The following is an 18,614-nucleotide window of genomic DNA, read 5'->3' as shown; positions in this document are numbered from 1 at the left end:
AGCAAGAAGTGTTGGACTACGTGAAAGGTAAAATCCCCGAGCCTCCATCAAATGCACCGACTGCTACAAATATCAAGTACACCAAGGGTGAAGTCGAAGCGAAGAATATTATCAGATGTTCCATTGACAAATGTCTGGTGGCCTACCTAAAAGTCACTTCAATGGAAAGCCCGGATCCAAGGGTGGAAGGAAAGGCAAATGCTTTGCTTGCAATAAGTTTGGCCATTATGCAAGGGAATATCCAAATAGAAGGGATACATCACATGATGATGATCACAATCATTCCAGGGGCATCTTCAATGATCAAAGGAATGACGGGTACAATGGCAAGGAAAAAGAAAGTAAGGAACTCCAGGTATGAAATCAAATGTTGTTTCTGATAAGCAAAAGGAGTATTGTCTTATATTGGCCCTCTCCACTACCTCTCCTCCGGAGTCTTTGGGAAATTGGCTTATTGATAGTAGTGCTTCGAGGCACTTCACTGGATTCAAGGAAGCTCTCTCTAATCCGAGAGAGAAGGAAACAATCTTGGAGATTATTCTTGGAGAAGATGCCAACTATCCCGTAAAGGGTGTAGGGAATGTTACTCTTCAACTGGATCAGGGTAACTCAATTCATTTACAAGAAGTTCTTTATGTACCTGATCTCAAGAAGAACTCGGTGTCCATTTCGGCAATGGAAGACAAAGGTTACAAGGTGGCATTCATCAATGGAAAGGTAAATGTTTGGAAAAGGAATTTTCAAGATGCTTTTACTCTTGGGTTCAGGATTGGCAATTTGTATCAAGTTGCAGGAAGTCCATTGGGGACCATGTCGTGTGACACATCTCTTCAATGGCACCGGAGGTCTACCCATCGTCATTATAAGGCCCTACTCGATGTGAGAGAGATGGCGATAAGGATACCTGAATTCAAGGAAGAGCATGAAGGTACATGTCCAAGATGTACCGAAGGAAAACTTACAAGGGGACCATTCCCCTCATGTAATAGCAAAACCACGGATGTGGAACAACCCGAGGGGTTTGAGATTCATGATCAGGAATCTCATGTACACGGGTTGGAGAAAGCTCTCTATAGTTTGAAGCAAGCACCCCGAGCTTGGTATGAGAGGATTGATAGCTATCTAATGAAGCTGAGATTCACTAGGAGTGAAGTCGATCCAAACCTTTGCATTAAGGTTGTGGATGATAGACCTCTCATACTAGTACTCTATATGGATGACCTCTTTCTGGCAGGTACAGACCCTCTCATTTGCAAAAGTAAGAGGGAGTTGGATTCTGGATTTGGAATGGTGGACTGCAAGCCTGTGACTACCTCGATGGAGCTTAACTTTAAGAAGTTATGCAGTAGTGTCGTTGGACCTGATTTGGGAAATGCCTCTAAGTTTCTTCAACTCATAGAAGCATAGATGTTTTTGGTGAACTCCAGTGCGGATATATGTTTTGCAGTTAGCATATTGAGCCAACATATGGCTGAGCCTCATCACTTACATTGGATTGGTGCCGAGAATCTTCTGAGATATCTTCAGGGTTCAATTACCCATGCGTTGAGATACACTGTTGGAGCTATGAGGCTGCGTTGTTATTCTGATGTTGATTGATCAAGCAATGTGGAGGATCGCAAAAGCACTTCTAAGTGTTGTTTCTCTTTGGGTTCTGCCTCGATATCCTGGATGAGTAGGAAGCAAAAGTCGGTTGCTTTGAGCACCGCTGAGGCCGAATACATAGCTAAGAGTATGACCTCCTATGAAGCTGTCTGGTTTGGAAGCTCTTCAGTGCGTTGTTTGGACACATATTGGATACCACCGTGATCTTTTGTGACAACCAGAGTGGGATTCGATTGTTGAGGAATCCCGTGTTTTATGATCACTCCAAGCATATAGACATCATTTACCACTTTATCTGGGATATGGTACAATGGGGAGCAATAAGGCTCCATCAATAATGTGCAGGTCGCCGATATTCCGACAAAACCCCTGGGAAAGGTCAAATTCTTGACTTTCCGAAAACGACTAGGAGTCGTGGAGACCGAGAGACCCTCTCCGTAGGATCCCATATGATTTGGATATTGAGCTCTAGGAGCTGCGGGGGGCATGGGGTACTTCTTGGAGCGATGAGCAACCATAGGGTGAGTGGTTCAACCTTCCCTAGTGGTTTGCTATGTAGGCAGGATGAGTGGTTCATCATTCTCCTGCTGAGACACAATCATAGGGTGAGTGGTTCAGCCTTCCCCTAGTGATTTGTTGTGTACAGGGTGAGTGGTTCAGCCTTCCCCTGGGATAACCCAGGCGACATGTAGGCAGGATGAGTGGTTCATCCTTCCCCTGCTGAGACATCCTACCCATGCAGTCCGGGACTCATGGGAAGTACCTCTCATCTGGAAAATGAGCAGGGAAATGAGGATAGGGAACATAGTACTACCAATGGACGCATCGTGCACTACCGTACTCCCTATGCTAGGATGATATTGATCTGGGATCAATTGGAACTGACTTCGGGTCAGTAAGAGTGGTATGAGACACTCGGTTTATTTGGAACTGATTTCGGATCAGTAAGAGTGGTATGAGAAACTCTCTTTATTTGGAACCGATTTCAGATCAATAAGAGTGGTATGAGACACTCCCTTTATTTGGAACTGATTTCGGATCAATAAGAGTGATATGAAACACTCTCTTTATATGGGACTGACTTCGGGTCAGTAGAGAATGGTATGATACATTCTCGATCACTTCTTCTTCTTCATAGTTCAGCAGAGCAGAGCAGTGCAGGGAACTGCATTGATGGCAGAGATAGTACGGTCTGGCAGATGGATTAGTAGATGGAGTGTTCCCTAGTTGAGAGGGAGTGTTAAAATTGACAACTAGGGCCAAACTCCATGTGGATCTTCTTATTTATGGAAATTGATATTTTCCTTGGATTCCTCTCATCGAGAGGTGTAGGATTGATCTAAAGATCATCCGATTCCGACATATATTCATGGAGATATGAATTTATTTGTGTTATATGACAATTCGTCAAGGTCGGCCAACAACCAATTTACCCCAACCCATCCTCAACGTTTTATTATAAATAGAAGAGGATCTCATGTCATTTTGTTCACACACCTCTGGTGATCTCTCTCTTCCTTTGTTTGGGTTTTGGTGAAAGAGAGATCTAGAGGGATTGCCCTAGCCGCAGCCATGGAGGGGACCTATACGCCGCCCTAATGAGATCTAGACACAGTGAAGGAAGGAGCCCTCATTGCAGGCCTAAGGAGAGATCTATATGTTTTCCAAGAAGGGAGTCATCTAGCCACAGAGAAAGGAGGGTCAAGTGATGCTCTAATCAGTCACCAAGAAGGCATAGATGCAGTCATGAAGAAACCCCTAGCCACTGGTAAAAGTGGAGATTTAGCCGCAGTTAAGGAGAGCGCTAGCAGTAGTCAAAGAAGAGGTATGGTCGCAGTCAAAAGAGGCATAAATCTGCAACCTAAAAGGGAACACTAATATGTTGTTTAGTGATGCCCTAATCCACAGTTATGAAGAAGCCTTATCCGCAGCAATAGGAGGGTTGATCAATAGTGAAACATAAGCCCTATACGCTGTAATGAGGAGACCTTAATCCGCTGGTTAAAGGAGACCTGATCCGTTGTTCAAAGAGCCTCCTATCCACAGCTAGCCGCAGTCCAAACAGAGAGTACTAACCACAGTCCAAGCAAGGTGTCCTAGCTGCAATTCTGTTGTGCCCTAGCCGCAGTGAAAGGAACCCTACTACAGCGTGAAACAGGAATGGGTTAAGGAACTGTTTGGACATCCCTTCGTGACTATGTGAGGTTGGTTTATTCTTGTAAGAAGGCCGAGTTAAAGGAGCAGTGGATCAGATCTATTGGGGTAACTAAGAATAATATTTGTGCTGCCTGGAAGCTACAGGTAAACTGTGTGTTAGGCCGCAAGCCATAACACCACAGTCAAATATTTCGTATGATTATTTGAGGGCTTATATATGCCCAGATCATCAGCATAATCTAGGAGCTGTCTTGTGAGATAATACTGTTGAGATTTAAGGTTATCTTGATGACTATCAGAGGGTTGTACGTTGTTGTTGTAATATGAGATGGACAGAGCCATTGTCAAGGGTTAGTATTAATGAGTTGAGGAGCAGCATGACGATGGAATCACCTTGGAGAATCAGTTGAAGAATGAGGACTGATAAGTATGCCCTCACCTGAATTCAGAACTGCAGTCCTTGGTATCAGATTTGCAACTTCACTGTATCATCTTCATTGTGAAGATCCTTTATGTTAGATCTCCTATTTGGCAAGTTAAGCATTGACTCCAAATCATTGTACTCTATCTCTATCTCTCTGCTGAACTATTGAAGAATATAAGAAGAATTGATCAAGGGTTCCCCACATTGGGGTTTGTCCCTAGCTGGTGCCACATCTTGTGTCCTCTTGTCTTGGCTTGTCTTATGTTGTTTATGTTTATGTTCTATCGGCACTTTACTATCATGTTGATGTGATTGCTAATCTGAATATTGACATTGGGCTAATATGGAAAATTGAAGTAAAATGCGCTAAGCATAATAGAACATACCTAAAATTAACAGGAGATAATGGAGAGATCTATCCTTCTTTGCCTTCACTATGCCTTGCTTTCTTTCCTAGTGAACTCAGCCTTCAAACAAGACCTTGTTGACACCAATATTTGATACTTGGATGTGACTGTAATTCAGCCTTTCTGCAGCAAATTTAAAACCCTACATTCTTGGCACGTGCGGAGAGAAGTCACCAAAAACAAATCCCAAAACTTCGCTCTTCCTTCTTTCCTTAGTCCTCCTTTATCTTGCATCTTGTTCCCTTCACTTGAGTTCGAGTGCCAAGTGTGGAGTGTGTCCTTGAGAGAGGTTGAGTGCCTTCTTATATAGGGTTCTTATCCATGACTTGAGGCCGACTTATCATTGACCCTACACCGACTTGATCTTGGTGAAGGTTGATTGCTTCATTGGAGGCTGACTTGCTGGAGGTGTTTGGACTTGGTCTTGGAGGATCTTTAGACTCTTTACAATGACTCAAAATACATATGTAGCATGCCCAAATGAGTCTTTAATACACAACATTGACTCAATAGACTTTATGAATTTATGACCAAACCTAATAGCTCATAATGGGAGCTTCATCTATAAAATAAAATTCCTTGATCATGAAACTTCAAGCATAACAAAATAATTTTTATTTTTCTTTCTTTTCATCAATTACATAAAATCATGATTACACATGTCATTATGAAGACCGGACCTAGTTACATATTTCAACACATTTACCTCTTGAATGAAAGTCTTCTAATGGAATGTTCAAGGTCTCTATGATCCCTATTGTAAAATTGTGCTATCAAATGGTTGTGTTAGGCACTAAAGGATTTATATATTGTTTGTTTGCAAGAAGTCAAGGTTACAGAGTTTATTTTTAGTACTATTCTTAACTTTGTAATGGTGGACTCATTAGCTTACTTCTCGGCCAACAAGGGGGGAAGGTTGGTGTAGTAGTGTGGCTTTCACCTTTGCTTGCCAACTTTGTTGTTGATTCGGGAGTCAAGCCAACCTAGAGGTTTCTTTGGGTGTTGCTTCACCTAGGTAGCCAAACGCGTTAAGTTAATACACATTGGTTCATGCCTTGCAAGTGACCTTTTGACATTGGATGGTTGAGGAAATATTAAATATCAATTGCTTAGTTTATGGCAATGTTTTCCATGAATACTTTTGGTCAACACATGCAAGTAACATTGTCCTATACAAGATATTAACGCAACATATACATCTCACAACTCACAAAAGTTATTCCTTGACTAAGACTAAGCAGTCACAACTAGGGGCATCTACTCTGCCAAAGTCATTGAAGACTTGCACTTGGCCCAAACTCCAATAAAAAACATGTTTATGTAGGCATGCCAATGCATGAAGGGTGTACATCTCTCTATGGGGATTTGAATCTTGATGAGGGGGGGAATAACAAAACCCTTGCTTTACCAACCAACCATGTTGTCATTTGTTGCAATTTTAGCAGGGTAGAATTGCAAGAAGGAAAGAAGCATTGCTCTTGCATCTTTGAAGTCGTGAGGAGAGGGAGACTTGATTCAACCTACACTCTAGCTTGGGTATATATGACTTTACTATTTATAGAATGAATGATTCCTCAATATGTTAGACGAAGAAGGAATAAAGTCCTTAAACTTCTCAAATAATCCATTTTTTTGAGAAAATATTCTTTGCTTTCATCAATCAAGAGTCTTGTTCTTGGCCCATCCGAGTGTTGAAGCCATTGTCTTTAATCAATAGTCCATTTTCTTTGATATCGTTAGAAGGGAGGCAAGCCATGCATGCCGAGATCTCACTAACCTTCTAACATTTCCTATCTAGAGAAGACAAACTATATTTTTAGCATTCAAAAAGTATAGAACATGATTCTTCAATCCTATATAGGTAGTGTGTTAAAATTGACAACTAGGGCCAAACTCCATGTGGGTCATCTTATTAATGGAAGCTGATATTTTTCTTGGATCCCTCTCATCGAGAGGTGTAGGATTGATCTAAAGATCATCCGATTCTAATAAGTATTCATGGAGATATGAATTTATTTGTGTTATGGGACAATTCGTCAAGGTCGGCCAGCAACCAAATAAACCCCACTTGTGCTCAACGTTTTAGTATAAATAGAGGTGGCCTTCAAGTCATTTTCAACACACTTGGGATTTCTTCCTCTCTCTACTTGTCTTTGGGTTTTGGTAGGAGGAAAGATCCTAAGGAATAATGTTGCCCTGATCCAGAGGGCAAAAAGCCAGAACTGCCGGAAAAGTCGGAAAAGTCGGAACTACCAAAAAAGCCGGAACAGCCAAAACTGCCAGAAAAGACGGAAAAGCCAGAAATGTCGGAAAAACTGGAACTGTCAGAAAGGCCGGAAAAGCCGAAAATGTTGGAACTGCCGAAACTTCCAGAAAAGCTGGAACTGTCGGGACTACCGGAACTGTCGAGAACAGCGAGAACTGCCAGAACTGCCAGGAACCGCTGAAACAACCGAAGCATCTGTCTCCGAAGGAAAGCAGCATGCAAGGGACAGCTAACTAACATTGGGACAGTTGTATGGTACTTAGCAGCGAATACACCAAGCATGCAATGTTACAGCTAGCGTGCAAGGGACAACTAGCATGCAACAACAAGCATGCTAGGGACAACAAGCAAGCAAGGGACAACAAGCATGCTAGGGACAACAAGCAAGCAAGGGACAACAAGCAAGCAAGGTGCAACCAACACATAGGTCAGGATGGCAACATGGTGCAGCAATGGCACATAATGCAGTACAGTGATGGGTACAGTCATGATTAATGAAGCTTGATGAAATGCAGCATAGTGATGATGGGTGCAGCATGGTACAGCACGGTGAGTTGCAACATGATGATGAAATGCAGCACAACGATAGATGAAGGAGTCCCCTTGGAGAATTAGTTGAAGCAGCATGTCTTCAACTGATCTCATGTATCATCTTCTTAGAGATGATCTATGCTCTTATCTAGATAAGTCAAAGTGTTGACTTTTGTTGTAAACGTACTATCTCTCTCTCTCTCTCTGTGTTGAACTATTGAAGAACATATAAGAAGAATTGATCAAGGGTTTCCCCACATTGGGGTTTGTCCCTGGCTAGCGCCACATCTTGTGTCCTCTTGTCTTGGCTTGTCTTCTGCAATTTATGTTTATGTTCTATCTGCAGTTTACTTTAATGCTAATGTGATTGCTAATCTGGAAAAGATATGGAGCTAACTGTGAAAATTGAAATAAATTGCTCTAAGCATAAAACATACCAAAAGTTTAACATGGTTTCAGAGCTAAGGTGAAGGCAATGCCCAAGCAAGAGTGAAAGAGAAATCATCGAAGACAGTTGGGAAAGGAAAAAAGGATCAATGGATTCCTCATCCCTCTTCAAATTCACAAAGGTTAAGTCGAAGTAGAGAATATTATCAGAATGGCGCAGCAGAAGTTTCTAATGGCCTACCTAAAGATCACTTCAATGGGAAGTCCGGATCTAAGGGTGGAAGGAAAGGCAGATGCCTTGGTTGTAATAAATTCGGCCATTATGCGAAGGAGTGTCTGAGGTAGGGACACATCACTTGATGATGATAACAATCATTCCAGGGACATCTTCAATGATCAGAGGAATGACAGGTAATGCAGGTCATCAAGGAAATGGCGGAATCTTCAAAAAAAAAGCAAGGAACCCCAGGTATAAAGAATCAAATGTTGTTTTTGATAAGATAAAGAAGCGTTATCTTGTATTGGCCCTCTCCTTCAATTCTTTGGGAATCTGGCTTATTGATTGTAGTGCTTCAAGGCACTTCATCGAATAGTAAGGTGCACTCTCTAATTTGGTAGAGATGGAAACAATCGTGGGATTATACTTGGAGCCGATGCCACCTATCCCGGAAAGGGTGTAGGGAATGTTACCCCTCAATTGAATGAGGGTAACTCTATTCGTTTACAAGAATCTCTTTGATGTACCTAATCGCAAGAAGAACCCGGTGTCCATCTCGGAAATGGAAGTCAAAGGTTTCAGGGTGGCATTCATTGATGGAAAAGTATGTGTTAAAAAATAGAATTTTCAAAGATGCTTTTTCTCATGGGTTTAGGGTTGGCAATTTGTATCAAGTTGCAGGATGGTCCATTGGGGATCATGTCAATTGACATATCGCATCTATAACACCAGAGGTCTACCTATGGGGCCCTACCCGATGTGAGTCAGATGGTGATAGGGATGCCTGAATTCAAGAAGAGCATGAAGGTACATGTCTGAGATGTACCGAAGGAAAATCTTATAAGGGGACCATTCCCCTCATGCAGCAGGTCCACAGGTTTGGAACAACCCGAGGAGTTTGAGATTCATGATCGGGAATCTCATGTATACAGGTGGAAGAAAGCCCTCTATGGCTTGAAGCAAAACACCCCAGGCGTAGTATGAGAGGATTGATAGCTGTCTGATGAAGCTGAGATTCACTAGGAGTGAAACCGATCCAAACCATTACCCGAAGGTTGTGGATGATAAACCTCTCATACCGGCACCTTATGAGGACGACCTATTTCTAGCAGGTGCAGACCCTCTCATTTGCAGAAGTAAGAGGGAGTTGGATTCCGGATGTGGAATGATAAACTACAAGCCTGTGACTACCTCGAGGATATTAACTTTCAGAAGTTATATGGTAGTGATATCGGACGAGATTTGGGAAATGCATCTGATTTTCATAAACTCATTCGCGTTGATGTTCTTTGTGAACTTCCGTCCGGACATATGTTTTGCAGTTAGCATGGTGAGCTCATATTTGGTTGAGCTTCACTGGATTGGTGCCAAGAATATTTTGAGATATCTTTGGGGCACAATCTCTCATGGATTGAGATACACTGCAAGAAATATCAAACTGCATGATTATTCGAATGCTGACTAGGCAGGTAGTGTGGAGGATCACTAGAGCACTTCTCAATGCTGGTTCTCTTTGGATTCTGCTTTGATATCATGGATGAGCAGGAAGTAAAATTCGGTTGCTATAAGCACCGCCGAGACCAAATACATAGCTACGAGTATGATCTCGTGTGAAGCTCCATGGTTGCAGAAGCTCTTAAGTGAGTTGTTTGTACACATGATGAATACCACTGTGATTCTTTGTGACAACCAGAGGGGGGATTCGATTATTGAGGAATCCCGTATTCGATGATTGCTCCAGCAAATAGACATCAGATACTGCCTTATCTGAGATATGGTAAGTCGATGAGCGAGGAGGCTCCATCGCATTGAGACTAATGTAAAGGTCGTAGACATTTTGTCAAAGCCTCGAGAAAGGTCAAATCGGTGACTTTCCCAAACGACTTGGAGTTGTTGAGAGACCTTCTTATAAGGGTCCTACATGTTGCATGCATTGAGCTCTGGGATCTCTGGGGGGCTTGGGGTACTTACTGGAGCAACATACGACCACAAGGCGACTCACCCTCCCACAATCATACGTACAGGATGATTGGTTCAACCTTCCCCTGTGATACCCCGTGGAGACTATGGAACAGGATGATTAGTGGGTTGGGATGATTAGTTCTCCCATGGCAATTGTGGAACAGGATGATTAGTTCCCCTGTGGGCCAGGATGATTTGTTCTCCGTGGCGACTATGGAACAGGATGATTTCTTCTCCGTGGCGACTGTGGAACAAGATGATTAGTTCTCCTGTGGACCAGGATGATTAGTTCTCCGTGGCATCCACTGACAGGATGATTTGTTCTCCTATGGACAGGATGATTAGTTCTCTTGTCGAGGCATCCTACCCATGCAGTTTGGGACTCATGGGAAGTACCTCTCATCTGATCAATGAGCAAGGAAATGAGGGTTAGGGACCATAGTAGTACTATCGATGGACGCATCAATGTATCTACCGTACTCCCTATGCTAGGATGACCTCCATTGATCTGGGATCAATGAAACTGATATGGGATCAGTATGAGTGGTTTGAGACACTCTCTTGTGATATTGATCTGGGATCAATAAAACTGACTTCGGGTCAGTAAGAGTGATGTGACACACTCTCTTCAGATGAAACTAACTTCAGGTAGTAGAGAATGGTATGAGACATTCTCGATCAATTCTTCTCCTTCATGGTTCAGCAAAGCAGAGCAAAGTAGAACTCAACAGAGCAGAGCAGTGCAGGGCACTGATGGCAGAGATAGTACAGTCAGACATATGGATTAGCGGATGGAGTTCTCCCTAGTTGAGAGGAAGTGTTAAAATTGGCAGCTAGCGCCAAACTCCATGTGGGTCATCTTATTAATGGAAGCTGATATTTTTCTTGGATCCCTCTCATCGAGAAGTGTAAGATTAATCTAAAGATCATCCGATTCGGATAAGTATTCATGGAGATATGAATTTATTTGTCTTATGGGACAATTCGTCAAGGTCGGCCAGCAACTAAATAAACCCCACTTGTGCTCAACGTTTTAGTGTAAATAGAGGTGGCCTTCAAGTCATTTTCAACACACTTGGGATCTCTTCCTCTCTCTACTTGTCTTTGGGCTTTAGTAGGAGGAGAGATCCTAAGGAATAACGTTGCCCGAAAAAGCCTGAACTGCCGGAAAAGCCAAAACAGCCGGAATAGCCAGAACTGCCGGAAAAGCCGGAGAAGTTGGAACTGCCGGAACAATCAGAACAGTCGGAAAAGCCGGAACTGCCGGGACTGCAGGACAACCGGAACTGCCGGGAACAGCGAGAACTGTCGGGAACTGCCGAAACAACCGAAGCATCTGTGTCCAAAGGAGAGCAGCATGCAAGGGACGGCTAACTAACATTGGGACAATTGTATGGTACTTAGCAGCAAATACACCAAGCATGCAATGTTACAGCGAGCATGCAAGGGACAACTAGCATGCAACAACAAGCATGCTAAGGACAACAAGCATGCTAGGGACAACAAGCAAGCAAGGTGCAACCAACACATAGGTCAGGATGGCAACATGGTGCAGCAATGGCACATAATGCAGTACAGTGGTGGGTACAATCATGATTAATGAAGGTTGATGAGATGCAGCATAGTGATGATGGGTGCAGCATGGTACAGCACGGTGAGGTGCAACATGATGACGAAATGCAGCACAACAATAGGTGAAGGAGTCACCTTGGAGAATTAGTTGAAGCAGCATGTCTTCAACTGATCTCATGTATCATCTTCTTAGAGATGATCTATGCTCTTATCTAGATAAGTCAAAGTGTTGACTTCTGTTGTAAACATACTACCTCTCTCTCTCTTTCTGTTGAACTATTGAAGAACATATAAGAAGAATTGATCAAGTGTTCCCCACATTGGGGTTTGTCCCTGGCTAGCGCCACATCTTGTGTCCTCATGTCTTGGCTTGTCTTTTTCGATTTATGTTTATGTTCTATCTGCAATTTATTTTAATGCTGATGTGATTGCTAATCTGGAAAAGATATGGAGCTAACTATGAAAATTGAAATAAATTGCTCTAAGCATAGAACATACTTAAACTTTAACATAGTGGAAATAGATCAATATTAGAAATAAGTCATCATCAGAACCACATCAATTTTTAGACGCTTCAAGAGAGAAATTGCTACCTCAACATTTGACGAAGAGTCAATTTGAGAAAATTTCAAAATACATAATTTGAAGTTTGTTACACACACACACACATCAATGTAAGTAGAAGAATTAGTCACCTAACATGCAATTTTATTGATATACATTGCAAGCAAGTGTGCAAATTGACAAAAACCAGACTAAGATATATGAGAGGTTATAAATTAATGTGTTCAGACATGATACATAAACACTGAAGCTCTTAGTGACATCCAATGTCCAAAACCCATCAAACTTTAATTTAACGAGTAAATACTCAGTCATGAGTCCTGATTCATGACTCATTAAGATCATCATTATGGGTTGAATCCATAGGAATGTCCTCTGGATCAACCTCTGCATTCGTTGAACCCCCCTCTAGAGTCTAGAGGGGTCGGCGCCAAAGGTTTTGTACCTAACACATCCACCTCCATCTAGTTAGATGGCTCCAAATCCATCTAGCTGAAGTTGTATTCTATAAAAGGTGATGGTTGACTCTCCATGAATGGGCTACCAGGGAAGGTTTTCTCAACTTTAAACAGTGAAATGCAATTTCAAGAACTAAAATAAGGTTAGAAAAGATGACGGGAGTATTTAGTAAATGCAGGTTCAGGTTTACATTAATTAGAGTTAAAGGCTTTGTATTCTAATATTAGTAACATATTTTACTATTATAAAATCTTTTAATCATAATAATGATTACACTTAGTATTAGATAATCTTATAATATTGGTGATGTTATATTGGAATAAACTTTGTAGCTTAAAATTTTTATCTTCGTCTATCAGTAATTTTCAATTTTCTAAAATTTTGAAAAAAAACGTGTTTTTTCTTTATGTGAGATGTATTCTCCTGTAGTTGGTTGTATTTGATTTTTCAGATATGTATATTTTCAATATCATATCATGTTCAAGTCTATATGTGTATATGGTAAACTATGTTGCAACCCATATTTATTATTAACCCTATTGGGCTCACAAAGCAGTGGCATTTCCCGGAAATAAGAATTTCTTCTAGCCTTTCCCTGGGTGCCACCTAGGAAGGAAAGAATGGGTTCCATCACATTGATTGGAAGATTTGTTGTTCTACAAAAGATGGAGGGTTAAGAGTCATCAATGTGCATAGACAAGGCCTTGCCTTGCGTGCTACATGCATCAACAGATCCTTGGAAGGGAATGAAGCTTGAAGTTGTTTCTTCACAACAATATATCTTTTGGAGCCTCCTATGGTCAGAAAGGGTGGCAAGGCCTCAACTTTCGAGCCCTTCTTATTACCCCTGCCTCAATCAAGATTTATTATTTGGATGGCCTAGGAAGCAATCAAACCCCTTCTCTGTTGGAAAACAGAGAACTTCAAAAATGACCTTTTTGCCAATGATCAGTCTGCTTGATGGTCTCAGGTTATCCTCGAGGAAGTAAACCCTTTTGCTAAGACCTCTTGGTTCTCCATTTTCTGATCCTATTTTAAAGGAATTAGGGCACTTAAAGATAATTTCACCTCAAAATTCCGAGATTGGAAACCTTAAAATCAATTGTGGCAAACCTTCAGTTGAATAATTCTATAAAAAAAATTACAAAATCTAGTCATTAACTCTTGATTATCTGTTCAAATTGGGAATCACCCTCTGAAAAACTGGTAAGAAGATTGGCCTTAATAAGAAGAAAGCCATCTGTCAAATGCAAGCCTACAGACATATAAATGAGTCAGCTCAACTCTGGTTTTAGGTTTAAAGACCAACAATATTTGGAAGTTTTGATTGAAGCTCTTATCAAGCTTTTTTCAGCTTTGAATGATATGAAAAACATCATTGGAGCCTAAGAAGACCAGTTTGTGTAGCCAATGGGTGCATGGAGGTCTGGCCACTAGCCAGTGCTTGTGGCATCTAAGGAGTGACCTAGCCTATCTAAGCTTTCTATAATTTGAGACCATATCTTTTGGTTCTTTATAAGACCGAGGCTGCCTGAGAATGGACAGAGGGCCTATGCAGACACTACACTTGTTCTCAAATACCCTACCCAGCGACAAATGAACATGGACTGGATTTTACCATGCCCTTGCTGTATTCAAGGTGGAAGTTCTATTCTAATATTGGAACAGTCAGGATCAGATTAAGTTTAAGAAGCAGGATATTTCCATTACATAGTCTGACAATGTTTCTCCTATAGTCATTTTGTCTTTGCATATCCAAGCCTGGGTGAAAAATACTCTCTATCATGAGCATCTGCAGAGAGCCATACAGCATCACCCATTGAACTATGATTTTTTCCCTGCCCAAACATCCCAGATCCCAGTCGTAAGTCTTAGAAGTCTTATTAGATATCAAGCCAACAAAGGCTTCAACATTGTGCAGGCAATTGTAGTTTCTTTGCAAAATTACTCTACTCCAACTACACCAACAATGTCTTAATAGATGTACAGAGTAAAAATTTTACTTCAACTTATTCCAATACTTTAGCCTAAATATAAAAATTAGCTCTCAAGGTTGTAAGTAGAAGAACTTCACCTTCTTTCCAAGTGTGAAAGATAGAGATTTAATTGGATGATCTATTGCTTTCCCAAAACTTCTTTTATAAAAGGAAGCAAGAAAAGAAGAAGCCCGTTTAGCAAGAATGAAACCCAACTTCCTCTTTAATGTCCACTTCTCCCAAATTTTACGAACTTCATCCTTCATCATATCTGGGTCATAAGGATTTCCCATAGGAGCAAATAATGCAGCACCTGTGATAAATAACAGTTCATAAAGCATGCACTTTAGGTTGCCTCATAAAAATAGTAGATATACCTAATAAAACCTTCATGAAAGATCTTCCACAAAATTCAAACCAAACTTCAGAATACAACACGAGTAGCATTATCTGAAAATGTTCATGAAAACTCTGAGAACAATATTCAGGGGCAGCCGGAAGCAAACATATCATGGATAGAAGAAAGCATAATAACACCATGAGAATTAACTCATGGTCAAGGGATGCGGACCTGTAAAAAGGAAAAAGCCAAGCAAGAAAAAGGTGTTTATCAGATCAGGTATAGTATCTCTGCAACATAGTTATATGGAAATGAAAATGATTTGTGTAAAAACAAAATAGGTGCACATTTGCGTATTTTTCCTTAGCATGTTATACTATCAAAAAACTTTTGACTTTAAAATAGCTGTCAATGATGATCAGTTTTTGCAATATCTCCTTGGTTTTCTTTATTTTTTGTTTGATCAACCTCCAACTGTGAAAAGGAGGTTATGAAACAGTTTTGCTGACAACTGATTATAAACAATCTCGAATCTACTTACACCATGTAGTAGTTTTAGGCAAGAGAATTTTTTGTATAGCATGCATCTTATATTACAATAAAAAACAACAGAGACAAAGATAGCTTATAGTGAGACCATCAGTTGGTGAAATAACAACTGCAGTTAAATCTTCCCAGCATGGGCAAGGAGAAACAAAGCATCCACTTTAGCACATGTGTGCATAGAATCTATATCTTTTCTCGACATGTCCATTCTCAATATTATCTGAGCCTGTAGATCAGCTTTATATGCACTCAACTCTCCAATATGAAGATTAACATAATCACCATTAAAAACTCTGCACCAGATTTCCCTCTCAGAATATTTGCAATACCATAAGTCTCCCAAATTGCATGTGTTAAATAGAAAGGCCCAACTAAAAGACTTGTATACTTAAAGAAGACACATTCTCAAAGAGCTCAAGCAACCCTATTGCTCCAAAACACATGCCTAATTGGTTCTTCCTTCTAAAAAATGTGCAAAGTCCATTAGATATCCCTCGCTTATGAAATCTGACTTTGACAGCTATACTATAGTTGACTACCAACCATTCAAGAAATCAGAACTTGGTGATAAATTTCACACTGTTGTATGCTAGTTCAATAACTTTAGCTGAATTCAATTATTCAATTAGTAATCCTTCAACAATACTTAACCAATCATCAACAGTAATTGAAGATAGAATAGTAAATGCAATGACAAAGGAGACAATTAACACATCAACAAGAGACACCAGATTTTCGGTCAATGACTAGGGAAAAACCCACTATGGGGAAAACCCTTTGAAATTCTTCTTCTATTAGATTGTCATAAAATGTTCAGCAGAGAGTACAATGAGCCAATACAAAATCATCCAGCAAAATTAACCCAACAACATTCAAAAATATGTTCCCAACATCAATATTGATCAAAGACAATGTTTCCTACCTACGGTCAACTATTGTCAAATGTCAAATTGTAACCCTAGATCCCAACCGCATGGAGGAAGAGATATGCATGGTTTGAGAGCTTCCAGCTGCACGGATGAACCTACGTGCCTGCAGTTGTAGCCGAAATTTGCATGTGTCAAGCTTGTTATTGGAAACCAAAACCCTAAACACATGTGCGAGCTTTGGACCCTGCAATTAAGGACCTGTATGAACCAATCTCAGCGACCCAGCCTCAGACCTATGCAAATCAATCAATGAAGAAGAGAAGAAGAAGATGCTTGGTGATGTACAAATGAGCTTGAAGTCACTTGTATATATAGGCTTCCAAGGGTGTCAATTTTCTTATTAGGGTCGACATGTACTTTTGTGCACATGTGGGTTTTTCCTCAAAAATATACTTTCCCTTATCCAAATTAAGCGCTTCAATAGTCAGAATTGTTCCTCTCGAAAAGAGGAATCTAGTCCCATGGTTGGAATTTGTCACTGAGCTACCAAATTAACACTCCCTCTCAGCTAGGGAGAAATTCCAACTGCATCATGTAATAATCATATGTATCCTGTCGTCATATCATGATCCATCCCTGCTCAACTATCTGTTAAAACATTCTCGAATGTAAATAAGAAGAATCATCAAGGAGCATTAGCTACCACCCTCTCAGGACAATGAGGAAGGTCCTATAAGACACTCTCACCTCATGTCATCTCATAGGGGAGCAAACATTTTCCACCCTATGTTGAGCAATAGGAGTCATAGCATAGGGGAGAAAACGTCTTCCACCCCATGTCGATCAATACAATATCTCATTCATCCTATTGTTCCTTGATCTTCACAACAATGACCCTCAAGAGTCATGTGGTAGAACACCTGCATCATAATCAGCTTGCGTGAGATACCCGACTTACCAAAGGTAAAGATCACACACCCCCAAGCTCTCTCTCAACCCGTTGGCCAAACGGGGAGCGATAATCCCAACAAGCTTGACATGTGGGTATGATGCCAATTGGGGTATACTCTGAATAGACCAAGATAGGGGAGCAGCGTCTTCGACCCTATGCGTAACAGATAAGGATGATACACTATTGTCCAGAGATCCCTCAACCCCAGGAACCCTCCATCTCAATTCCTCACCCTAGGAGCTCAAACAAGGGGGAAGAGTCGGCTCAGTGTTCTCGATCAGTGATGCCCCTTATCAGGAGGGGTCACATCCATCAGTCCAAGTTGTTCTATGAAGACCAAGAACTTCCCTTTCGGCAAAGCCTTGGTGAGAATATTTGCAATTTTCTCATCTGTCGATATATGATGGAGTCTAACGGCTCCTCTCTGCACCATGTCTCGAATGTAATGATATCGGATCTCTATGTGCTTGGACTTATCATGAAATATGGAATTCTATGCCAATCGAATCCCACTTTTGTTGTCGCAAAATATCACTGTAGTGTCTAGGACCTGCTCAAATAGCTCTCCAAAGAGCTTCCTCAACTAAACTGCTTCGTAGCTAGCCATGCTAGTGGCAATGTGCTTTGCGTCGGCAGTACTCAGTGCTACGAACTTCTGCTTCCTACTCATCCAAGATATCATGGCAGATCCAAGACTAAAACAACATCCAAACGTACTCTATGTGTCCACAACATTGCCTGCCCAATTGGCATCAATATATCCATGAAGTCGAACATCTCCGCAGAATAACTCAAACCAAGCGTGATCGTCCGATGCAAATATCTCAAAATGTATTTGGCAGCAACCCAATGTGCATGGAGAGGCTCGGTCATGAACATGTTCACCGCATAGCATATGTCTAGACGAGTGTTCACTAGGAACATCAGAGCCCCAATCAACTATTTATACTCGGATGGATTGACCAAATTGGGTCTTGCAACTTCTATACATAGCGTCTTGAAATTCATTTCCATCGGTGTGGGTAGGGACTTGCATTTTGTCATTCCAAATCTCTCCAACAGCTTCACGACATATTTGTTGAAATTTGGTACCGAAGGACAGGTGGTTCCCTTAGGCTTTGATCTTTGGCCTAGAGAAAAGTGTCCAAAAGAATTTAATTTTTCTCCTAAAGTGACTTTATAATTTTATAAAATTAAATCTAATTTAAAAGTGACTTTAAGTGATAAAGTTACTAAGTCTAATTTTAAAGTGACTTTTATAAAGTCAATGAAAAATTAGAAAGGAAAAGTGACTTTGGAAATAAATGACTAAGTGGGTCTTTATTAAAGTGGGTTGAATTAAAAAATAAAAAGGTGAGATTTAAATGAGCATTTAATCTC

The 18,614-nt window shown here is 40.9% G+C and overlaps 1 protein-coding gene across 1 annotated transcript in view; it reads right to left on the bottom strand.

The window, feature by feature from the left end:
- Positions 1-18,614, bottom strand: part of LOC149181318 (uncharacterized) — a 119,758-nt gene that overhangs the window by 40,743 nt on the left and 60,401 nt on the right. The window contains exon 4 of the mRNA XM_089416573.1: positions 14,626-14,840. Coding sequence (XP_089272699.1) covers positions 14,626-14,840 — 215 coding nt within the window. The remainder of the gene's footprint in view (positions 1-14,625; positions 14,841-18,614) is intronic.

The sequence above is a fragment of the Pinus tabuliformis genome, chromosome 3_2 (assembly GCF_031772625.1).
Source record: "Pinus tabuliformis cultivar Carrire ecotype Pingquan chromosome 3_2, CPIR1, whole genome shotgun sequence".
NCBI classification, from domain to species: domain Eukaryota; kingdom Viridiplantae; phylum Streptophyta; class Pinopsida; order Pinales; family Pinaceae; genus Pinus; species Pinus tabuliformis.
Note: the sequence above shows the minus strand (reverse complement) of the source record. Positions and strands in the feature narration are given on the sequence as shown.